At 37.5% G+C, this 26,138-nt stretch overlaps 1 protein-coding gene across 1 annotated transcript; it reads right to left on the reverse strand.

The window, feature by feature from the left end:
• Positions 1–447: 447 nt before the first annotated feature.
• Positions 448–1,300, reverse strand: LOC102822379 (chromosome unknown open reading frame, human C8orf48). Its single transcript, XM_006878356.1, is given in 2 exon segments — positions 448–498; positions 500–1,300. Coding segments are annotated over 2 exon segments (852 nt in total).
• Between the last annotated feature and the right edge of the window lie 24,838 nt (positions 1,301–26,138).

The raw sequence follows: 26,138 nt of genomic DNA on the forward strand, positions 1-26,138 counted from the left end.
ATTAAATTAATTATCATTCATCCAGGTGCACAGTCAGAAATTACGAGTAGCATCACTGACATTTAACTTTATTAAATCTTCATATTTATTTCATCATGTAGGAGTATCAATTATTACTTCCTAATTATCTCTTACATGTCTGTACTCTTTCACACATGCGCTGTTAACACCCTAATCCAAGCTACCATCTCTTTCCTGGATTGTTGCAAAAGTTTTGTAACTATTCCAACTACATAGTTACCCTCTGTAATACTAAAAACGCGTAGGATGGAAAGTTTTTACTTCTCAAGTCTGTGACGGAAGCAACATCAAGTCTTAAATTAATTTCCAACGTGACTATAGACATCATGGCAATTATTCAAATGCATAACAGGATTTGTATCCACATGACACATGATCATCAGTAAACACTATCTTGTTTGGTTAGAGTATGTGTCTTAAGAAGGGTTAGACAAAACAGTGACTATAACAAGCACTATTTCCATCCTGTTACACCTTTCTGGTCTGCATCTGGCTTTTCAAAACCAGAGCATCTGATCTGACATTTCTCAGTCAGTCTTTTCCAGATTAATCTGGGGTCATCTGAAAGTCTTGGAAGGCCCTTGTGTGCTTCTCCAACAAAAGTGAGAAAATCATTGGTGTGGAGATGCTCATCTATTTTCTGCTGGAGTAAAAGCGATTGCAGTAAAGTCGTCTTTCGCTTCAGGAAAGCAGATTGGGCTAGTTCTGCTCTTTTTCTGTTACAACTGTGACACTGCGAAGAAATGTGTTGTTTAGTTGCTGACACCTGTTTTAGTGTTGCCTTCGTGTTTTCAAAATAGATTCTGTTCAAAATCTCATCAGGAACAGTACATTTCTGTACATCTATATCTGGAACCTCCGCATCCAGTCTGAGCTGTCTCTTTTTTCCTCTCCTGCTCTTTGCCTCCTTACAGTTCAATCTACGATGGATCAGGTTTATCTTAATGTTGCAAAAAGACTGAAGAGCATTCAATTCTTTGTCAGGCACCTGAGTGATTTCTTTCTCAATTTTACTATCAGGTGAGTACTGTCCAGAGTTACTTTTATTGCTCTTAAGGTGGCTGATCCATTTTCTACTTAACTTCTTGCCATTACTACTCAAATCTGACAGCTCTGATGGTTTATCTTCATGCTCCCAGGTGGTGGTCTGCGTCCCACTTTCAGGTTTGTCTCCAGAGGCATGGGGCGAGGGCTGCAGCCCCTCAGAGGAACTGAAGGAATCTGAACTCTCTGCCTCATCAGAAAAATCCTGACCGGTCTCATCAGAAAATTCTGTCATAGTACTGATGTCAGTTGGTACCGATTCTACTCACGCGCCTTTTGTATTCCCGGGCATATGATCATCGCTTTGCAGTAGGCTCTGCTCCTCACCTGCTTTGCATTGGTCAAGATTGACTCCGCGACCAGTCAGGGATGAGCCCAGAGATGACAGTTCTTGATTTTACTACCTCAGATCCATTGCGTGGTCCACACTTTCCGTCTGCCGGGGCAACAAAGAACGACCATACGCAATTGCGTCGCAGCCCTGCGCAGGTCCCTTGCGCCTCCTCCGTGCGTCGCTCCCATGCGTCGCTCCCTTGCGTCGCTCCCCTGCGTAGCTCCCCACCTCACCCACGCTCTGCGTCTTCCTCCCACTGCCACCTCCACCCTGTTTCCCAAACGCTGAGTTTCAACTGTGTTGATGCTGAGTGTATGATCTTTTCTGCTTCTCGCTTCTCTTTCAACGTGTTATTTTAAATACAAAATCTAAGGGCGTAGGAAGAATTTCCAGAGAGGCGTTGCAAACTTCATTTCTTCAATGGCCAGTCACCAGGCATACTTGTGTGCGGTCAGTAAGGGTGGCTGGGAATTGTGACCAATCGGAGAGTGTATACCTGGCTTCAGTGCACCCAAATAAAAATAAACAAAAACACGCAAAAGTGAAAACATGATTGCGAGCGGGTCATATTGTCAGGAGGCCACCTGATTTTGCATAAAAATGGAAATACTACATGCCATGGTTCCTACCTAGTTCTGCAGTCTCATCTTGCAAAGTTTTCTTTGCTCCATCCAGCACTCAATAATAGCCTTGCAGTTTTCCCAAATCACAGTTTCTCCCCACCTTAGGCATTTTGCACATGCAATTCCTTCTGACAGACAAAAACCTTATACAATGAATTAGTATACTTCCAAGTTCCTTTTCCTCAAGCCCACCATCAGACACCACTCCTCAAACCTCTCACAGCCTTTTCTTCAGTTTTCAACTGTGTTTTATGAGTAATTGACAATGTCTCACCTTGAGTCACTACATGGAAAACTCTTGTTATACATTTTATTGTTATTAAGCGCCTAAAAGTCGGTTCTGACTCAGAGCAATCCTATAAATTTCCAAGGAGTGGTTAGTGGGTTTGAACTGCCGACCTTGCAGTTACCACTCCAGTAATTATCCTACAGTGCCACACCAGGACTCTGCCTGAAAATATGTGTTGTGAATCCTAGTCTCTATGCCTGTGATTATAATCCCATTTGGGAATGGGTTGTCTTTGTTATGTAATGGAAGAATTAGTATAAGAGTGACTTGAGTCCATTTCTTTTGTGATATGTTGTTGTTGTTGAGTGTCATTGAGTCTATTCCAACTCATAGCGACCCTGTATACGGTTTCCGAGGAGAAACTGATGAGCTTGAACTGCTGACCTTGCAGTCTGGCACATTAACCTACAGCGCCACACCAGGAAAAAAGAGATTAAATTAGCAAGTAGAAGAGAAATCGGGTAAAATAGATTTCAAGCCATCTGCAGATCTCCAAAGAACCAGGAAACAGAAGCTGTAGAGACAAGAACTTTCAGAACCAGAACCCTGAATTTGGACTTCTAACCTCCTAAACTGTGAGAACTGGGGCAGCGTTGTGGGTTAATGCCCAGAACTGCAAGGTTGGTTTGGACTACAAGGTCAGTCACCAGCCACTCCTCAGAAACCCTGTACAGAGTGGCTATGAGTTGGAATCAATTCAACGGGCACTTAACAATAACAAAACTGTGAGAAAATGTATTTCTTTAAAGTCATCCACTTGTATTTTCCTCTTGTAACGTCACTAAATTTCTAAGACACCTCATGAAGACAGAAAACGTAAGTGTCGGATGACTAGTATATGCACATACTTGAGCATATGAAACATTTAAACTCACTAGCAGAGTGCCTGCAACATGGGAAGAATTCAACAAGTCCCTGCTAGTTGAATGAGTTTAATAACCATGAGAACAGAAACAAATATTACCTCCTATAGATCCACTACTGCAAGGTCAGTGGTTCAAGCTCACCAGCTACTCTTCGGAAACCTCATAAAGGGTTGCTATGGGTCGGAATCTACTCAAAGGCACTTAACAACAACAACAATAGATCCACTAGATTTTGTAGAATAAGCAATTAATAGCTGAAGGAACTCCAATGTTTTGTATTACTAAACTTTCAAATTCATGCTGCTACTCATGAGATGGAGTCCCGGTGTGGCACTGTGGGTTAATGCTCCAGACTGCAAAGAAGTTTGAACTGCAAGGTTGGTGGTTCAAGCTCACCCACAGCTCCTTGGAAACTCTATCTAGGGTCGCTATGGGTCGGAACCGACGCGAAGATGCCTAACAACAACAACCCATGATATGGACTTCTGGTGTGGTGCTGTAGGATCAGAGCTGGACTGAAAACCACAAGGTTGGCAGTTCAAACCCACCAGCTGTTCCTTGGAAATCCTATACAGGGTCCCTGCAAGTCGGAACGGATTCAGTGGCACTTAATAACAACAATAACTCATGACATGTTCTTTCATAATAAGCTATTTTTAAAAAACTCATTTTAATAAGCAATCATTCTCAGAAATTATACAATGTTAACTCTGAATATTAAGGAGCTCTGGTAGCGTAGTGGTTATGAATCGGGCTGCAAACCTTAAGGTCAGCGGTTCGAAACTACCAGTCACTCTGCGGGAGAAAGATGAGGCTTTCTACTCCCGTAAAGATTTACACCCTCGGAAACCCTGTTACAGGGTCACTATGGGTCGGAACCGACTCAATGGCACTTAACAACAACAACAACTCTGAATATTAACTTTTTATGTTGTCATTGTGGTTTTGATGCATAGCAACCCAGTATAGGTTTCTGAGGCCGTCCATTTTTATAAGAGCAGAAATTCTCATCTTTCTCTAGAGGAGCAGCTGATGATGTGTAAGTGAATATACTAGTAAATAACTGAGATAATTTCTAGAAAAGAGACTCAGTTTCCATTGTGGTGTATGTGTAGATATGTGTGCATGTGTTGTTACCTAAGCAAATATACTTAATATATTCCCCAAAATATTCATGTTGGCAAAGAGTCAGAAGTATGAAATATTCAAAAAGCATTTCTCAAATATGAACCAGCCTCAGATTGAAGACAGCAAAGAAAATCCAACTGCTTTTATTAAACAAAAATTTCATTGTGATTTTATCACATCAATCATAGTCTTTAAAAAGACGTAGCAGATAATTGTGGATAGTGCAAGTAACGCCCATTATCTCAAGGGCTCAAGATTTTTATTTTCCATTTTGATTTCAAAACACTCCCTTGTTCTTTGAGTATTTACACATTTATTTAAATAAAAGTTATAAACACGTTTTCTTCCACCAAAATATTGAGCAATAGAGCTACTTTCAAATAAAGCATATTTATATCTTCTTATATACCAGTACTTGTCTGTCAGTTTGCCATACTGTGGAGGTTTGTGAGTTGCTATGATTTTGAAAACTATGCCACCGGTATTTTAAATACCAGCAGGTTCCCCCATGGTGGACAGATTTCAGATGAGCTTCCAGACGAAGACAGACTAGGAATAAAGAGTGATGAACTAGGTCTGAATCTTTAGTCACTGAAAACCTTATGAATAGCAGAGAAACACTGTCAGATATAGTGCCGGAAAATGAGCCTCTCAGGTTGGAAGGCACTCAAAATGCGACTGGGGAAGAGCTGCCTCCTCAAAGTACAGTTGACCGTTATGACGTAAATAGAGTACAGCCCTTGGGAGAAAAGCCCACCGAACCTTCATTTGCTGATGGGGCACAACTCAAAATGAAGAGAAACAGCTGTAAGCATCCACTGAAAATCAGAGCATGGAATGTACGAAGTATGAATCTGGGAAAATTTGAAGTGGTCAAAAATGAAATGCAGCGCATAAACATCAATATCTTAGGCATTAGTGAGCTGAAATGGACTGCTATTGGCCATTTTGAATCTGACAACCACATGGTTTACTGTGCTGTGAATGACAAGTTCACAAGTTGTCACAAAGAACATATCCAGATCAGTCATGAGGTACAACGCTGTCTGTGATAGGATAATATCCATGCGCCTACAGGGAAGCCCAGTTAATACCACTATTATTCAAATTTATGCACCAACCACTAATGCCAGTGAGGTTGAAATAGAAGAATTCTACCAACTTCTTCAATGTAAAATTGATTGAACATGCAATCAAGATGTATTGATCATCACTGATGATTGGAATGCAAAGGTTGGGAGCAAAGAGGAAGGATCAATAGTTGGAAAATATGTCCTTGGTGATAGAAATGATACTGGAGAATGCATGATAGAATTCTGCAAAATAAATGATTTGTTCATTTCAAATACCTTCTTTAGACAGCATAACAGAAGACTACACACATGGACCTTGCCAGATGAAATACATAGAAATAAAATTGACTACATCTGTGGAAAGAGATATCATATCATCAGTGAAAACAAGGCAGGGGCCAGACTGTGGAATAGACCATCAATTATTCATATGCACATTCAAACTGAAGCTGAAGAAAATGAAAACAACTCCAAGAGAGCCAAAATATGACCTTGAATATATCCCACCTGAATTTAGAGATCATCTAAAGAACAGATTTGATACATTAAACACTAAAGACAGAAGACCAGAAGACTTGTGGGATGACATCAAGAACATCATACATGTGTAGATAATAAAGAAGGAAAAGGTCAAAATGGATGTCAGAAGAGACACTGAAACTTGCCCTCCAGCATAGAGATGCTAAAGCAAATGGAAGAAATGAGGAGGTACAAGAGCTGAACAGAAAATTTCAAAGATCAGCTCGAGAAGATAAAGCCAAATATTACAATAAAATGTGCAAAGATCTGGAATAAGAAAACCAAAAAGGAAGAACACAGTCAGCATTTCTCAAGCTGGGGGAACTGAAGAAAAAATTCAATCTCAACCTTCATTATTGAAAGATTCTCTGGGAAAATTATTGAATGATGCACAAAGCATCAAGATAAGATAGAAGGAATGCACAGAGTCACTGAACCAAAAGGAGATGGTTAATGTTCAGATGTTTCAAGAGGTAGCATATGATCAAGAGCCAGTGATACTGAAGGAGGAAGTCCAAGGTGCATTGAAGGAATTGGTAAAGAACAAGACACCAGGAATTAATGGAATACACATTGAAATATTTCAAGAAAGTGAGGTGGCACAGGAGGCACTCACTCAACTCTGCACAGAAATTTGAAAGACAACTATCTGGCCAACTGATTGGAAGAGATCCATATTTGTGCCCATTCCAAAGAGAGGTGACACAACGGAATGTGGAAATCATTGGACAATTTCTTTGATATCTCATGTAAATAAAGTTTTGCTAAAGAGAATACAGAAACGGCTACAATCATATGTTGACAGCAAACTTCCAGAGGTTCAAGCCAAATACAGAAGAGGCCATGTAACAAGGGATATCATTGCTGATGTACAATGGATCTTGGCTAAAAGCAGAGAATATCAGAAAGATGTTTATCTATGCTTTATCGACTACACAAAGGCTTTCTATTGTGTGGATCATGACAAGCTATTGACAACATTGGGAAGTATGAGTATTCCGGAACACTTAATTGTGCTCATGAGGAATCTGTACCTGGACCAAGAGGCAGTTATTCGAACAGAACATGAGAACACTGAATGGTTTAAAATTTAAAAAAGGTGTGCGACAAAGTTGTATTCTTTTGCCATACTTATTCAACCTGTATGCTGAGCATATAATCCGAGAGGCTGGATTCTATGAAGAAAAAAACTTGACATCAGGATTGGAGGAAGACTCATTAACAACCTGAGATGCAGATGATACAACCTTGCTTGCTGAAAGTGAAAAGGACTTAAAACATTTACTGATGAAGATCAAAGAGCACGGTCTTCGGTATGGATTACATCTCAATGTAAAAAAAAAACAAAAATCCTCACCACTGGACTAATAAACAACATTCTTATCAACAGAGAAAAGACTGAAATTTTCAAGGACTTCATTCTTCTTTGATCAACTATCAACACTCATGGAAGCAGCAGTCAAGAGATCAAACAACATATTACATTAAGCAAATCAGCTGCATAAGACCTTTTTAAAGTGTTGAAGAGCAAAGATGTCAACTTGAGTACTAAGGTGCACCTGACCCAAGCCATGGTGTTTTCAGTAACCTCATATGCATGCGAAAGCATAAGGAAGACTGAAGAAGAATTGATGCCTTTGAGTTATGGTGTTGGAGGAGAATACTGAAAGTGCATGGGCTGCCAAGAGAACCAATAGATCTGTTTTGGAAGAAGTGCAGCCAGAGTGCTCCTTGGAGGCCAAGATGGCCAAACTTCATCTCTCATACTTTGGACATATTGTCAGGAGGGAGCAGTCCCTGGAGAAGGATATCATGTTTGATAAGGTAGAGGGTCAGAGAAAAAGAGGAAGACCCCCAATGAGATGGATTGGGCAAGTGGCAATATCGATGGACTCAAGCGTGGCAACAATAGTGAGGTTGGCACAGGATCGGGCAGTGTTTTGTACTGCTGTGCATCAGGTTGCTATGTGTTGGTACTGACTCAATGACACCTAACAACAACAACAATAAACTATGTACTCTTTATATATTAAACCTAAGCCTATTGCAACATAATTTTTAAAGGTAACTCTACTCAAAATCCATAATCTTTTTATCTGTTTCCTATATCTGAAATTAGGAGCCCTAATAGTTCTGTAGAATAAGCACAGGACTACTAATCCTAAAGTCTGTAGTTCAAACCCATCAGCCACACCATATAAGAAAGATGGGACTTTCTGTTCCTGTAAGGTTTACAACCTGGAACCCTATACAGGGTTGCTATGAATCAGAATTGACTCACTGGCAGTTGTTTTGGTTTGGGTTTGATTTATATGTGAAATTAAGATATTTGTTTACTATCTTCCTTGTAACTGAGAAATCTTAGTGATGCATTTGTGAATATAAAGTTTCAAAGCATCTTAAAAGTAATATCAGACAAATTATATACTCCATAGTGTATAGAGATTGTTAAGAGAATTCTGAAGAAGTGTGATGTCATACATGACTTTTAACTGACTATTTTAAGTGAGAAAAATGCCCTGAAATGCATAAAGGGAAAAAGCAAATGAAGAATTGGAACTTTTTTATCTTAGCATGAAATATTTTTTCATTAAACAAATGGGTATAAATTACACCTCCTATTCATTGTATAAGGAGCTCTGGTAGTGTAGTGGTTACGAATCAGGCTGCAAATCTCAAGGTCAGTGGTTTGAAACCACCAGCTGTTCCGCAGGAGAAAGATGAGGCTTTCTGCTCCCGTAAAGATTTACAGCCTCAGAAACCCTGTAGAGGGTCGCCATGAGTCGGAACCAACTCCAAGGCACTTAACAACAACAGTCCATTGTATTGTCTGAGAGAATCCTGCTGACATATTGTATTGGGAAAATCTGCTGTAATATTCCACCTTAAATTGTTAAAGAACAGAGATGTTACTTTGAAGACATGGTATTTTTAACTTTATGAAGACATGGTATTTTTAACTTTATGAACAATGGAAAGAATCACTAAGAATAATTGCTTAATTTTAATTGTGGTGTTAGCAAAGAATATCGCATGCACCATGGTCTTCCAGAAGAACAAATAAAGCCATTTGGAAGAAGTACAGCCAGAATGCTCCTTAGAAGCTAGGATGGCATGGTGAAAGTAGGTCTCGTGTACTTTGGATATGACATCAGGAGAGACCAGTCTCTGGAAAAGGACATCATGCTTGGTAAAGTAGAGGATTAGTGAAACAGAGGAGCCCCTCAACAAGACAGATTGATATGGTCACTGCAACAATGGGCTGAAATGTGACAATTTTGAGGATAGTACTGGACTTAGCAGTGTTTCTTTCAATTGTACTTAAGGCCTAACTTGTTGTTAAGTGCCCTGGAGTCAGTTTCAACTCATAGCGGACCTGCATAGGGTTTCCAAGGAGCAGCTGGTAAGGTAGAACCACCAATGCTATGGTTCAAATCAAACTTGCGATGGAGTGCTTATCCTACTTCACCATACCAGGACTCCAAAACTAGAAGGCACCTCATAGCAACACTGTGCACTGTATTGAGAGTTTATAAAAACATGCCAGAGAAAGGATAATCAAGAAATTTGCAGAGAGAAGACATTTATGACCAGAAATTTCAATAATATCCCAGTGTCTCAAAGAACTTAGTAATAGAACGATTTCTTCATTACTTAGCTTAAATATATGGACCTTGGTATAGTTTCAAAAATATCAACCAACACTCAGATATGCAAAGAAAATGCTTCTTATTTCCTGTTACCAACATAATCTTCCTTACAAGTTCTCATTCAATTTGGTAGCTATGGAAGACCATCAACTTGCCAATTAATAGTATGGCAGATATTTCCATGTAAAACAGTCTCTCGTCTGTGGAGAGAAAGGCAAGCTTTTATGGACTTCCTGTGTGGCAAACACTATGCTTATTCCCTATATAACAGCTTTCTCTTTGCTAAGCTGACAATTACCCAGTGCTCCTTTCCTGCCATTATGGTGGATAGGGTTGTTATTGTTAGGTGCCCTGGTGTGATTCCAACTCATAGTGACCCCACATACAAAAAAACTGCAAATTCCTGCACGATCATTGCAATCATTGCTAAATTTGAACCCATTGTTGCAGTTAATGTGTCATTCCATTCTATTGAGAGGCTTCCTCTTTTCAATGGCACTCTACTTTTCCAAGGTGATATAGTTCTTAGGAGAATGAATACACTCTGGATCACTTGTCTGAAGTATGTGAGATGAAGTCTTACCACGCTTGTGTCTAAGTAACTTTCTGGTTATACTTCTTCCAAGACAGATCTATTTGTTCTTCTGGATGTCCATTGTATATTCAGTTTTCTTCACTAATACCATAATTCAAATGTACCAGTTCTTCCTTATTCATTGTCCAGCTTCTGCATGCTTATGAGACCATGACTTGGGTCAGGCACATATCTTCAAGATGACCTTTTGCTTTTTGCATTTTGGCAAATAGGTATTTGCTCAGTGCAATATGCCATTTGACTTACGGACAGCTGCTCACATGACATTGCATGTGGGTCCAAGTAAAATGAAATCCTTGATAACTTCAATGTTTTTTCCATTTATTGTGGATATGGGGATTTTTGTGTTTCCTTCATTACAGTATAATGCGTACTGAAGACTGTAGCCTTTAATCTTCATCAGAAAGTACTTCAAGTATCAGGAAGGAATTCAGTTTATGGATGAAGGAAAAAGCTGACAGTTCCTTCAAGAATATTGCATCCTATGCATAATCTTAGCAGTTAGCATTGGGTTTGGTTCTTCCGACCAAAAAAATGAAATATTTAGCTCTTCCCTAAGGAGCTAACTTGAAATTTGTCAGGAATATCCTTGTGAGAATTCACATATTATTGGAGCAAATAATCTTGTATCACTCATGATTAAAAAAAAAAAAAAGGTTTCAACTTACAATGCAGTGATATTTACCTTTTTAAGAAACAAAACTTTAAAACAATCTTTCTGTCTTCAGATTTACTATATTATTAAAATTGATTCATTACCTTTTGTGAAGTTGCCTTTTACTTTAATAGGCGTTGTTATGCAAAATACTGTAGGTATTTTTAAAGATAAAATAAAAAGTCATAATACTTATTTTAAGAAAAATTACTGATTATCTGACCTCTTGAAGATAACCACTATAAATACTTTCTAATATTTTTTCTTTATTAATTTTTAACTCATTTAAACCTAGACCTAATCATGGTTTTATAAACTGTTTACCAATTTATAGCATGAACATTTTTCCATGCAATTTGTAAAGTCTTCTTCAACATAATTTTACAGGCTGAATTGAATTATGTTATTTGATTTAACTAATCAAATTTATTTAACCACAAGGTATTTCCTTTTTTTTCCTCCAAAATTTGTGGGAATAGGGTTTACTATAGCTGAACCCCTGTACACATTCATACCTATAACTTTAGGATAAATTCCTGCTTGTAATTGATTAGGCAGAATTTATGTACATTTCAAAGACTTTTGAACTATATTATCCCCATGTTTACATATTAATCCCCCTGAAGTATTAATAAATTCAACATATGATATGGTTTTAGATAAAACTCTAATATGTGAGGCCTTTTAAAAAAGATAACCATATTTTGATGATCATATCTAACTAAATATTTCCTTAACATCATCTTTTACTTAGTCAATATTCCAATTCCCCTTCTTGTCTCAAAAATTTGAATCAGCATCCAAACAAGGTCTGTTCAATATATTCCACTTACATGGTGTGCAAGGTTGTTTTATTCCATAAGCCTCAAAGTATAAATTGTTTTTAAAAAGAAGAAATGGAATAGACATAGAAATTTAGCTTCCTTTTCCTATTGTGCTCCCTATACATAATCTTTTTTAAAGTTTTTGGTTTATCCTCCCAGTTCTTTTTAAAAATGTATTCCAATATATACTATCTATTCCTTTTCCTTATCCATTATTCAATAGGATCTTTGATGTATGTGTTTTCAGTTGAATTCTTAAAAGCCCTCTTATATTTGGAATATTTTCCACTATCGTAGTGGTTATGAATTGGGCTGCTAATATGTTCAACAGTTTGAAACTATCAGAGGTTCCATAATAAAAAGATAAGGCATGCTGCTCCCATAAAGATTTACAGCCTCAGAAAACCTATAGAGTCTCTACGAGTCAGAACAAATTCCATGGCACATAACCACCACCACCACCACCACCATGATTTGTAAAACATTCATAGAACTTCTAATAAATTAGAAATTTTATTGAATTTAGAAAATCAAGAAGCCAAATAATGTGTATGATACAAAATTTCCTTTTGAAATTCTATTATTGCAAAATTCTGATAGATGGAGAGATAGATACATAGATAATTTATTGAAGAAATTTACAAATTACTAGAAAACATGCTTCCCAATACATTTTTAAATAAATAAATTTGCAGTTTATGCTGTTTAATCACCACTTGTCTATCAATTAACTGTGTTGGCTTGTGTGTTGCTGTGATGCTGGAATCTATGTTACCAGTATTCCATAGACCAGTAGTCACACATGGTGGACAGGTTTCAGTAGACCTTCTAGACTAAGACAGATTGCTGTTGCTCTTGTTAAGTGTTGTTGCTGTTGAGTCGATTCCAACTCCTACTGACCCTTTATACGGTTATCTATGAGTGTCTGGTGGGTTTGAACCTCTGACCTTGTGGTTACCAGGCCAGTGCTTACCCTACAGCACTATACCAGGATTCCAAGGCAGAATAGGAAGAGAGAATAGGCAGTCCACTTCTGAGGAATTAGTCACATTAAAACCTTAAGAACAGCAGAGAAAGATTGCTTGAAACAGTACTGTAAGATGGTCTTGTGATGCTGAAAGGCTCTCAAAATCTGAGGAGGGAAGAGCTGCCTCCTCAAGTAGAGTTGACCTCAATGACACCGATTAAGCAATGCTTTCAGGACCTTCATTTGCTAATGGGGCATTACTCAAAATGAAAAGAAACATCTGCAAACTTCCATTAATAATCAGGAAGTGAAATGTATAAATCTAGGAAAAGTAGAAGATGTCAAAAATAAATGAAAAATACGAAGATTGATATGCTAGGTGTTAGTAAGCTGAAATGGACTGGTATTGGCATTTATAATAGGACAGTTTGTGGTTTACTATGCCAGGAATGACAAATTAAAGAATAGCAATGCATTCATCATCAAAAAGACTATTTCAAGATCTTTCTTGAGTACATGTTGTGATAAGATATTAGCTACATACCAATAAAGAAGATAATTTATAATGCAACTCTTATTTAAATTTACACACCAACCACCAAAGCCAATAATGAAGAAATTGGAGGACTCTACCAAATTCTTCAGTCTGAAACTGATTTAACATGCAATCAAGATGCACTGATAATTACTGGCCTTTGGAATCAGAAAGTTGGAAACAAAGAGGAAGAATCAGAAGTTGGAGAATAAGTCCTTCATTATAGAAAGAATGCTAAAGATTGTATGATAAAATTTTTCAGATCAATGATTTCTTCTTGAAAATACCTTTCTTCAACATAAATGGCAGTTATACACAAGGACCTCACCAGATGAAAGAGTAAGGGATCAAATTGACTACATCTGTGGGAAGAGATAATGAAGAAGCTCAGTATCATCAGTCAAAACAAGCCTAGGAACTTGGAACAGATAGTCAACTGCTCATATCAGCAAGTTTAGGATGAAGCTATAAAAATTACAAATCCATGAGAGAGCTAAAATATAACCTTGAGAATATCCCAACTGAATTTATAAACCATCTTAAGAACAGATTTGACACATTAAACATTAATGACCAAAAACCAGAATTGCAGGATGACATAAAGAACACCATCCAAGAAGAAAGCAAAAGATCATTAAAACGATAGGAAATAAAGAAAAGACAAAGGTGGATGTCAGAAGAGACTATGACGCTTGCTCTTGAATTTAGACTAGCTAAAGCAAATGGAAGAAATGATGAAGTAAAAGACCAGACAAGAACATTGCAAAGGGCAGCTTAAGATGACAGAGTAAAATATCATATTGAAATGGAGTTAGAAAACCAAAATGGAAGAACATGCTCAGCATTTGTCAAGCTGAAAAAAGCTGAAGGAAAAACTCAAACATGGAAATTATTGTAATAGTGAAGGATTTTATGGACAAAATGATCAAGAGCCACTGAAGGAGGAAGTCCAAGGTGCATTAAAGGAATTGGCAAAGAACAAGGCACCAGGAATTGATAGAATACAAATTGAAATCTTTCAAGAAAGTAAGGCAGCACAGGAGGCAATCACTCACCTTTGGCAAGAAATTTGGAAGACAACTATCTGGCCAACTGACAGGAAGAGATCCATATTTGTGCCCATTCCAAAGAGAGGTGACCCAACAGAATGCGGAAATCATCGGAAAATCTCTTTGATAGCTCATGCGAGTAAAGTTTTGCTAAAGATAATACAGAAATGACTACAATCATACACTGACAGACAATTTCCAGAGGTTCAAGCCGGATTCAGAAGAAGCCGTGGAATGAGGGATATGAATGCTGGTGTCCGATGAATCTTGGCTGAAAGCAGAGAATATCAGAAAGATGTTTACCTGTGCTTTATTGAACACACAAAGGCTATCAATTGTGTGGATCATGACAAGCTATGGACAACATTATGAAGTATGAGTATTCCTGAACACTTAATTGTGCTCATGAGGAATCTGTATGTGGAACAAGAAGCAGTTGTTTGAACAGAACATGGGAATGCTGAATGGCTTAAAATTAAAAAAGGTGTGCAACAAGGTTGTATTCTTTCACCATACTTATTCAACCTGGATGCTGAGCAAATAATGCGAGAAGTAGGGCCCTCCTACATTGTTGGTGGGAATGCAAAATGGTCCAACCACTCTGGAAAACAGTATGGCGCTTCTTTAGAAGGTTGGAAATAGAAATACCTTATGATCCAGCAATTCCCCTACTTGGTATTTACCCACAAGAAATACGAGCCTTAACATGAGTAGATATATGCTCACCAACGTTCATAGAAGCACTATTTACAATAGAAAAAAGATGGAGATAGCCTAAGTGCCCATCAATGGAAGAAAGGATAAACAAACTGGTTCTTACACACAATGGAATACTATGCTACCTTGAAGAACAACAAGGAATCTGCAAACCACCACATAACATGGATGAACCTTGAGGACATTATGCTGAATGAAATTAGTCAGTTACAAAAGGAGAAATACTGCACAGGACCATTATTGTAAAAGAATAAGAAAAAGATCCCACCCTAAAAGGGGGAAACAAATTATATATACAATTGCTGATCACCAAGATGTATGCGAGGAGAGGAGGGGAGGAAGGGAGGGGAAGACAGAGCTCAGGAATAGACACAGGATAGCTTGGGTGCTGGGAGGATGGGGGATGGGCAATACACAAGACGGGGAAGGGGAATGGACAAATAAATAAATAAATAAATAAAAAAGACGGATTGGCAAAGTGGCAGCATCAATGGGCTTAAGCATAGCAACAATTATGAGGTTGGCCCAGGACCAGGTAATGTTTCATTCTATTGTGCATAAGTTCACTATGAGTCCGTACCGACTCAATGGCACCTAACAACAACAACATGAGAAGGTGAATTGCTTGATTTGTGTACCTTGAGTACCTAAGTAGTACAAACAGTTAACATGCTTCTCTGCAAACTAAAGGATTAGAAGTTGTGTCCAACTATAGGTGGCCTAACAATCTAATTCCAAAACATTAACCAGAGCAAACCCTGTGAAGTACAGTTCTACTCTGATACACAAAGGGTCATTATGAGTCAGAGTCTACTCAAAGACACATGGGGGTAGAGCTAGATTGTAATAAGTGGTTTTGACATTGTTATTGGTTAGCAACAAAGGTGTTTAATTAAGAAGCACTTTTGTTTCAGATGAAGACTGTGGGAGCCAGGTGAATGCAAACTATTCTCTGATACAGTCACTAATTAGACTGATCAGCCTATAGAATTGTGCGCTTACATCTAATATGTTAAGAAACCATTGTTCTTATTTTCAAATAAATACAATTACAGTTTTTTTACAGTTCCTATCAGATATTTTGATTGGTGTATTTCAGGATATTTAGTGCTTTTAGTCATTAAGTAATGAATTTCCACTACTCTCTTTACCCTGAAAATCTGGTAAAATTCAAACCAGTTATAGGCCACAAATTGTCCAGCTGTTTTAGAAAAAATCTCTCCAATATATTTAATGACAAAATGGTGACATTTGCCACAACAAATACTTTTAAATATGACTTTAAATTATGTGGATAACTTTGTACTTTGTCTTGAAACTTCTGGAATACAAATAAATTATCAAGGTTTCCTAGCACAGATCCTTATTATGTGGACTGTAATCAGATTCAGACTCTCTCAGCAAACACTAGTAGAAAATAATAGACAACTTTTTGTAGTTAGATCCCAGAGCCTTTGGGCAATATTATCAAAGATTGACCTTGGAATCTAGGAAATTAATATTAATCAAACCTATGTATAATATATTTCTCTTCAAAGCCATAGAAGATATATAAAATAAGTCCATGAATGTTACCATAAATTTGAATTTGAATTACTGTGAATAGTTTGTTTTCCTTGAGGGAGCGGCATATGGGTCTGTGGCTGTGGAAAATTGGGGAAAAAGAAAAAAACAAAACTAGAATTCACACTGGTTTTCCTGGAAACTTCTATGTAGAATTATTTTTCAACTACTCAGTATCTGTACAAAGCATTTTACTGTAATTCTTTTACTTACAAAGCAAGTTTTCACTGTAAATGAATATTCGTATGATTGCATAGGTTTGAGTAAAATACAAATTACAAATAATTTTATTTGAGGCAAATTTTTCTGTAAACTATTTTACTAAAGTGTTCAGAATAATCACAAGAATATCTCCATGCTCTGGAAAGGCAGCTAATGTAATAATTTGAGCTCATTGGCTAAATGTATTTTATCTCCTTATTTTAGATAGCTATTTTCCAAAAACAAACTGTATCAGTGAAGAATGTAAGACTGTTTCTTCAGAGCCTTCCATGCTTAACTTGAAAGCTGTCAACCCAGGGGGCTGAAACAGAGCAAGATTATGAAACTTGAGTGAATAGCTCATTCTTTGTGTCCATGCCCTTGCTGCCTGCTGCCATGTGGTACAAGACTGAGAGGCATGCACTATGATAGCTAATGAAGCACTTCCTTTATATCACACTGACCAGCACTCTTATTTGAAGCCCATATATTATTCCACTGAAATCTCACAATGTCAGCCTTTGTTCTTGCTAGTAGAGGCTGTTCCTTGTCCTTTCTGTAGCAAAATTCCATGCACCGAATTTGTTAGACTCTTTAAGCACAAATAATTGTAGTGATATGCCATTAACATTTTTATGCTATGTTTGTAAGTTTTCATTTTCTGTTACTGCATCTCTGATGTTAGTTTTAATTTTTAAAAAATGTTTTATTATGAATTGAGTGAAGGTTTACAGATAAGATCATCAGTTTTACAGTCAACAAATCAGACACTCAATCCAATCCCTTCCATGCAGCAACAGTTATCCAATTCCTCCTCCCTGTGCTTCCTATTTCCATTCCACCCACCTTCCCATCCCTTCTCAACTTCGTCTTTAATTAAATGTTGCCCTTTTGATTTTAAATGATTAATCATTCAATGGTGAGCATAACTTATTAATGTTGTTGTCTCCACTATATACCTATCTATTTGGGTGAAATTTTAGCCATGAGGGTGAGTTCCTTTCTAACTTGAAGGGTGGTCAAAGGTCATAGTCTCAGGTTCCTCCAATTTCAGAAAGACCTTTTTTTTCTTTTTTTAATAATTGTTAGTTTTGTTCCACATTTTCTCCCACTTTCTTTGGGACCTTTTAAGGTGATCTCTTTCAGAGCGGTTGGTTGTAGTAGCTGGGCACCACCTAGTTCTTCTGGTCTCAGAGTCATGGAGGCCGATGTTTACATGTTTCATGCGTCCACTGGATTAATGGATTCCAAGCATCTTTGATTCACCTTCAAGTCTATCCAGTGGTACTGCAGAGGAAAGGTGATCCTCTTTACATTTCCAAATCAACTAATACCATTCCCATAGAGTTGACTCTGATTCCTAGTAACCCTACAAGATGAGTCTGAAAAAATCACTCTCAAGAAAATCCTGCAGAACAGTTCTACACTGCAACCCAATGGGTCACCATGAGTCAAAATCAATTGGATGGCAGTGGTTTAATGCTCAGTATAACTGAGAAGTTGTAAATGTAATCCATTTGTTATATTTTACCATATTGTCCTCATAATATGCAATGCTCTTCTCCTCAACTACTGTTTTATTGTTGTTTAGTTGTTATTCTTGTTAAGTACCGTCAACTCAGCTTCCATTCATAGCAAGACTGTACAAGGTTTCTAAGGAGAGCTGGTGGGTTTGAACCCCAATCTTGTGGTTAGTAGCCCAGTTCTTATCCTACTGTGCCACTCCAGGACTCTCTATATAAAATGCAGACTTTAATTAAACTAAATACTCATGGGATTGCCAAGAATCACAACCAACTTTTTGACAACAAATATATTTTCTGGTTTTTTATACTCTCCAAACTTGTCATTTCACTTCCCTCTTCAGCTCCTCAATTTCCCAAGTATAACCCACCATCATTCTTTACCTATTCTAAAACATCAATCTTCAAGCTAGTCTCAGAACCTGCAGCATTTTCCCATATCTGTCACTTTCTTTGTTGCTTCCATTCAAACTCCTTTCTAAATAATTATTCACACTGCAACGAAAGTGAAATATTAACCAGACTGCCCATCTCCTAGTTCATATTTCTTATTGCTTCACATGAAATCATTAACTGGCATCAGCTGGACTTTTCAGATTACAAAAAACAGTGACAAATTCAAGTTACCTTGGTGACTAAAGGTTTCATGTATGAATATTTAAGGAAGTAAGCAGAGAGGAAATTATTCAAGCAGCTGAATATTCCCCTAAGAAATGAACTAACATTCAGAATTCAACAGATGTCAGGTAACTGTCACTTCCTCAGACAAGTCTTTCTCTCATACCCCCATTATTTGTGTTCTTGGCACTTAGAATATACATATGGCAATCATGACATTGAAAATAAATGCACAAGTGTATAGTAGGTAGTTACTATCTGTCATAACTGATAGACAGTAAGCCCCATCAGGGCTGGAAAACAGCTATTTACTATTAAATTATGTGTCATATATGTACCAGATTATCAATAAATGTTAAATATAATAAACTAATTAAATGATTAGATACTTACTTTAATCGTCTGGCAACAGTACTGGCAATTCAGCTACATTCCTGTTAACTTTCTCCTCACAATTAAGCACATGTTTTTCCCCACTTCTGTATTTTTTATAAATATTTCATGGTGATTCAAGTGCCCTAAAGCAATTTACTAGCCAGGCCTCTTCAAGAACAAGTTCTCTTGTCAAAGGTCCAGCCTGACTAGCTCAAGCCATGTACCAAGATTATGACCCAAATCACTTAGTTATCTCTGCCCCAAAATGCATTGGATGAAAATGGCAGCTAGTACATATAATATAAGGATCTTCCAAAGCTGGCCCATACCCCTGATGTTATTGTTGTTATTGTTAAGTGCCATCAAGTTGGTTCCAACCCATAGCGTAGGGTTTCCAAGGAACTTTGGGACCACCAGTCTTGCTTATCCTATAGCAGCACACCAGGACTCAGGAAACCCTATGTTGTTGTTGTTGTTGTTAAGTGGCTATTAGGTGGTTCTGATTTATATAAGGCTTCTGAGGAGTGGCTGGTGAGTTTGAACCACTTACCGATTTGGTTAGCAGTCCAGTACTACAGGGCATCCAGACCCCTATGGTGAGTCACAGATTTACTTGCACATTTGAATCACTTTTGACAATACCAGTGGCTAGACCATACCCGATATCAATTAAATATGAGCTGACAGAGGCTAGACTCACATCCACATGACTCCTATGCACAGTTAAATTACACAAACCACACTCTAGGACCCTGCAACCTGTTCTGTAGGACCAGCGGCAAAGGCAACCACATAGGGTGTGTTAAAAGTGCAGTACAACTGAATTGGAATTTGTGTTATCACAAGATTTCTCAATGATTTACATATTCTCTGAAATTTGAGAAGCACTACTCTAGGACAAATATCCTAAATACCTTTTTTTATTTTTTTTTTTAGTTTTTATTGTGAACTGAGGGATAGTTTACATGGGAGAACATTGACTTTACACCATCATTTCATTGCAATGATTACAATCTCCTCCATGCATCATCATTCAAAAGTATTTGCTTCCAGTCCCTTTGGGGTTTTTTGGGGGTAGGGGAATGTATACAAAAACACTCAGGAATATATAATAATTTAAACAAACAAAGGACACATTCTGTGAGCCTGCCTCCTGGCTGTCAGCACCCAGTCCCTCTCTTTCCATGAGTCCAGAGTCCTCAGCTTCTCTCTCTTTCCATGTACTCATCTCTGACTCCATCTCTGGTGTCACTGCTTCTCTGGATAGGGTTCAGCATTCTGCTTGTGCTCTTCTCCCTAGATGGTACTAGGGTCCTCTGTTTCTGGACTGTAAGATTAACTGCTCCCCCATTTTTGTTACAAAACTTATACCTTTAGAGTTGTGACAGTCGCAATTATTCATGATAACAATTACTCACTATTGAATCATAAGAATCTTATCTCCATCTCTTTTCCCCAGACCCATCTAGACAAGATGAAAACTATTTTGTGGGAGTGGGGTCTCTACCTTCTTCCACACTCTCTTAAGCTAAAATCTCTTTGAAAACTCTTAAGCCAGTCACTTTGTGCCTTTATCTCTCCTTCGTTTTAGGTAGCCCTTAAATATTCTTTTATAAAATGGCCTACCATTTCCCTCAATTTTATATCATACCACTCACTGTCTGTGCTCACTATCCTGAATAGCTAGCATATGATCAAGAACTGATGGCCTTAAAAGAAGTCCAGGCTAAACTGAAGGGATTGGTGATGAAGTGTCCTCTATGAACTGACAGAATAAAAATTGAAAATTTTCAGGAAACTGATGCACCACTGGAGGCGCTCACTAATTTACCCCCTAAAATTTGGAAGACAGCTACCTAGCCAACCAATTGGAAGAGATCTCTACTTGTATACATTACAAAGAAGGGCAACCCAATGGAATGTGGAAATCATAAAACAATATCATTAATATAACACACAAGTAAAATTTTGCTGAAAATACTTTAAAAATGGCTGCAGCAGTACATCTACAAAGAACTGCTGGAAATTCAAGCCTGATTTAGATGAAGACATGAAATGAGGGATATTGTTGCTGACATCAGAAAATCATGACTGAAAGCAGAGAATACCAGTAAGATATTTACTTGTGATTTATTGGCTATGCAAACTCTTTAAACTATGTGGATTGTGGCACATTATGTATTCCAGAACATCTGATTGTGCTCCTAAGGAATCTGTACATAGATCAAGAGGTAGTTGTTCAAACAGAATAAGGGGATATTAAATGGTTTAAAACCAGGAAAGGTGTGTGTCATTTCCCCATATGTATTCAATTTGTATTCTGAGTAAATAATCTGAGAAGCTGTATTATGTGAAGAAGAACACAAATCAAGATTGGAGGAAGACTCATTAACAAAATGCATTATGCAGATGATTCAACCTTACTTGCTGAAAATGAAGAGGACTTAAAATGCTTATTAATGGCAATCAAAGACTATGATTTCAGTATGGATTGCATCTCAATGTAAAGAAAACTAAAGCCTCATAACTGGATCAATAAATAACATTATGATAAAGGGCAAAAAGACTGAAGTTGTCAAAGACTTCACTTTGCTTGTATCCACAATCAACATTCATGGAAGCAACAATCACAAAATCAAAAGATGTATTGCATTAGGCAAATCTGCTGCACAAGACTTCTTTTAAGTGTTAAAGAACAAAGATATCAGTTTGAAGTCTAAGACAGGCCTGAGGCAAGCCATTATATTTTCAATGGCCTCATATATAGTATAAGTTGCACAGTGAATAAGAAAGACCACAGAAGAATTGATTAATTTGAATTGTAATGTTAGAGAAGAATATGTAAAGTACTATGGACTGGCAGAAGAACAAACAAATCTGTGTTCGAAGAAGTATATCCAGAATGCTTCTAAGACACAGAGATGGAAAGACTTTGTTTCTCATACTTTGGACATGTTATCAGGGGGGACCAGTTCCTGGGGAAAGATATCATGTTAGGAAAAGTGAAGGGTCAGTGCTAAAGAGGAAGATCTCCAATGAGATGGATTGACACAGTGGCAGCAGCATTGAATTCAAATGTAACAACAATTGTTTGAAGATGGCACAGGCATGGGATATGTTTCCTTTGTTTTTGTTTTTAAGATTTTATTGTGAATTGAGTGAAAGTTTACATGGGAAAACATCAGTTTTGCACTCAACCAATTGTATTTTGTTCCATTGCAATGATTACAATCCCCTCCATGAACCACTGGCTGACAGTATGTGCCTCTATTCTCTCTTTTATTTTGATGTGCACAAAATCATGCAGAAATATATAATTGTTTAAACAACTAAAGGGCACATTTTGCAAGTTAGCCTCCTGCCCACCAGCACACAACCTTTCTCTTTCCATAAGTCTAGAGTCCTCAGCTGCTCTATCTCTCCATGCCATCACCTTTTTCTCCGTCTCTGATGTCACTGCTTATTTAGTTAGGTTCCCACATTCCTGTCAAGCTCTTCTCTCTTGATGGTCCTAGAATCCTCTGTTCCTGGATTGTAAGATTAACTACGCCCTCCTTTTTGTTACACAGCTTCTACCTTTACAGTTGTGACAATCACAATTAGTCAAGATAACAATTACTCACTATAGAATCAAAAGAATCCTATCTCCAACTCCTTTCACCAGACCCATCTAGACAAGATGAAAATGATTCAGTGGGCATTCTACTTAACCCACACTCTGAAACTAAACACCCTCTTGAAAGGCAGCTACTTTGTGCCTTTATAGCATCTACCCCCACCCTGCCACTTTTAAGTAGCCAATATTTAAGTGTAGTGTTGTCGCTTAATGCACCAGACTGCAAACCCATTTGAACTGCAAGGTCATCAGCTGCTTCTTGGAAACCCTATACAGGGTCACTATGGGTCAAAAACTGACTTGACGGCACTTATAAACAACAACAGCAATGTCTAAGTTGCCAGTCCCTATCCTTGTTTACTGAAGGGACAGTCTTGATTCTTGATGTGAAGACTCCTTCCCTCTCGGTTGGTATTTTGAGTTACTACATCCATAAATAAGGAGCTCTGTTAGTGTAGTGGTTATGAATCGGGCTGCGAACTGCAAGGTCAGCAGTTTGAAACTACCAGCTATTCTGTGGGAGAAAGATGAGGCTTTCGGCTCCCATAAAGATTTACAGCTTCAAAAACCCTGTACAGGGTCGCTATGAGTCAGAACCACCTGCAAGGCACACTACCACATCCATAAATACAGGTCAAGTTCATCAAATTGTACACTTACACTTGCCTCCCATATCAGATTTCTTTATCTTCCTCTAGTTGAGTTCTGATCTTCAAGCCATTGAAGCTAGGCCAAATGGTTACTATCTACAAGTCTGGGCATTCTTGTGTGCCTTCATCCACTTCATATCAGCTGCTATGTCTCCTTTTGTTGTGCATAGGGTTGCTATGAGTCAGAACTGACTCAATGGCACCTAACAACAAGTCCTAAAGTTGGTGATATAAATTTGTAAAGCATGAGGATACCAACTGTATTTTAAATGAGTTTGGAGAAGCTATCATAGATGAGAAGAAAAACAAGAAAACCTGGGGTACTCCAACATAAGTGGGTAGAAAATTGAGGAGGATCCAGCAAAGGATACTGGGAAGGAGTAGCAAAGAAGATACAAAGAACACATAGAAAGTATGGTGTCCTGGAAGTGGAGTGAAGAAAGTATTTTTAAAAAAGGAAATGAAGTACCACAACAATACTTTCAATCTAGATAACGGCTGAGAATAAACCAGTAGATTTAGTAATATGGAACATATTGGTGATCTTCACATGAGCAGTTTGAGGAGGCAATGGGGATCAATTTCTGCAGTTTAGCTAGAAAGTAGAACAGAAAACAGAGGTATAGCTTCATTGGAATCAAGAGAGGATTATTTTTAACACAAAAGAAAATACAAGATTTAGCCTTGGATGTGTTAAAATCTAAATGCTCAGAGAAACATCAAATATTAACAAAATAATATATATTTTTTTTTATTAGTGTTAACATTGAAATCTGACTGCTTCAGCCTGAATGTAGCAGGAAGATGTTCCAAACAGGTGATAGTAAAATCAGGTTAGATATCCTATTATTATGTGATGCAGGAAGCTATATCATGAGTATTTTAAATACCATCAAGGTCACCCATGTTGGATAGGCTTCAACTGAACTTCCAGATTAAGATAGACTAGGAAGAAGAAGAGATGTACTGCTTCCGAATGTTTAACCACTGAAAAGCTTTTGAATAGCAGTGGAACACTGTGAGACAGTCCCAGAATATTGAATATTAAATCATGACTAGCAACAGAATATTGTCAAATATAGTACCAGAGGATGAGCCACTCAGCTAGGAAGACACTCAAAATACGGCAGGGGAGAAACTGCCTCCTTAAAGCAGAGTGATGATGCAAATGGAGTAATATTTCACTACCATCATTTGCTGATAGGCACAATTCAAAATGAGAAGAAAGAGCTGTCAACATCGATAAATAATTGGAACTTGAAATGTACTAAGTATAAATCTACGAAAATTGGAAGTTATCAAAAATGAAATGGAATGCATAATGATGGATATTCTAGACATTGGTGAGCTGAAATGGACAAGTATAAGCCATCTTGAATCTGGTAATCAGAGGGTTTACTATGTTGAGAATGACAAATTGAAATAGAATAGCATTACATTGATCATTGAAAAACACATTTCAAGATCTATTTTGAAGTACAACACTATTCTGTGATAAGATAATATCCACACACCACAAACAAGACCAGTTCGTGACAATATTATTCAAATTTACACACCAACCACTAAAGTCTGTGATGAAATTGAAATTTTTTACCAACTTCTTCAGTCTGAAATTGATAAAACATGCAAAAAAATGTATTGATAATTACCAGCAATTGAAATGCAAAGGTTAGAAACATAGAGGAAGGATCAGTAGTTGCAAATACTTTCTTGGTGACAGAAATGGTGCTGCAGATCTCATGATAGAATTTTTTAAGACCAATGACTTTTTCACTGCACATAACTTTTTAAACATAAAAGATGACTACACACATGGACCTCACCAGATGTAATACACTGGAATAAAATCTACTATGTCTGTGGGGAAAAACAGTGAAAAAATTCCATACCAACAGTCAAAACAAGGCCAGGAACAATCCTTGAAACATATCATCAATTGCTCATATGCAAGTTCCAGCTGAGGCTGAGTAAAATTAAAACAAGACCATTAGAGCCAAAATATTACCTTGAATCTATCCCACTTTAATTTAGAGATCATCTCATGAAGAGATTTGATACATTAGACACTAATGACCAAAGGCGAGAAAAGTTATGGGATGACATCATAAATATCGTACAGGAAGAAAACAACAGGTCATTGAAAAGACAAGAAAGAAGGAAAATGGATGTCAGAAGGGACTCTGAAACTTTCTATCCAGTGTAAAGATGCTAAAGCAAATGGAATAAACGAGGAGGTAAAATAGCTGAACAAAAAATATCAAAGGAGATCTTGAGAAGACTAAGTCAATATTATAATGAAATGAATGTGCAACAAAGACCAAAAGGGAAGAGCTCACTCAGCATTTCTTAATATGAGGGAACTGAAAAAACTATTCAGTCCTCAACTTGAATCCTGAAGGATTATATAGGAAAAATACTGAATGATGCAGAAAGCATCAAAAGAAGATGGAAGGAGTACACAGAATCCACACTGTACCAGAAAGAAATGGTCAGTTTTCAAACATTTCTTTTTGGTAGCCTAGGTCAAGATCCACTGAGAGAGGTGACCCAAGGGAATACAGAAATAATAAGACAATGTCATTAATATCACATGTAAGTAAATGTTTGCTGAGGATAATTTAAAAATGTCAGCAACAGTACATTGACAGAGAACTGCCAGAGGTCCAAGCTGGTTTAAAACAAGGACATGGAACAATCTGT

This window comes from Chrysochloris asiatica, unplaced genomic scaffold, assembly GCF_000296735.1.
Source record: "Chrysochloris asiatica unplaced genomic scaffold, ChrAsi1.0 scaffold00011, whole genome shotgun sequence".
Classification (NCBI taxonomy): Eukaryota; Metazoa; Chordata; class Mammalia; order Afrosoricida; family Chrysochloridae; genus Chrysochloris; species Chrysochloris asiatica.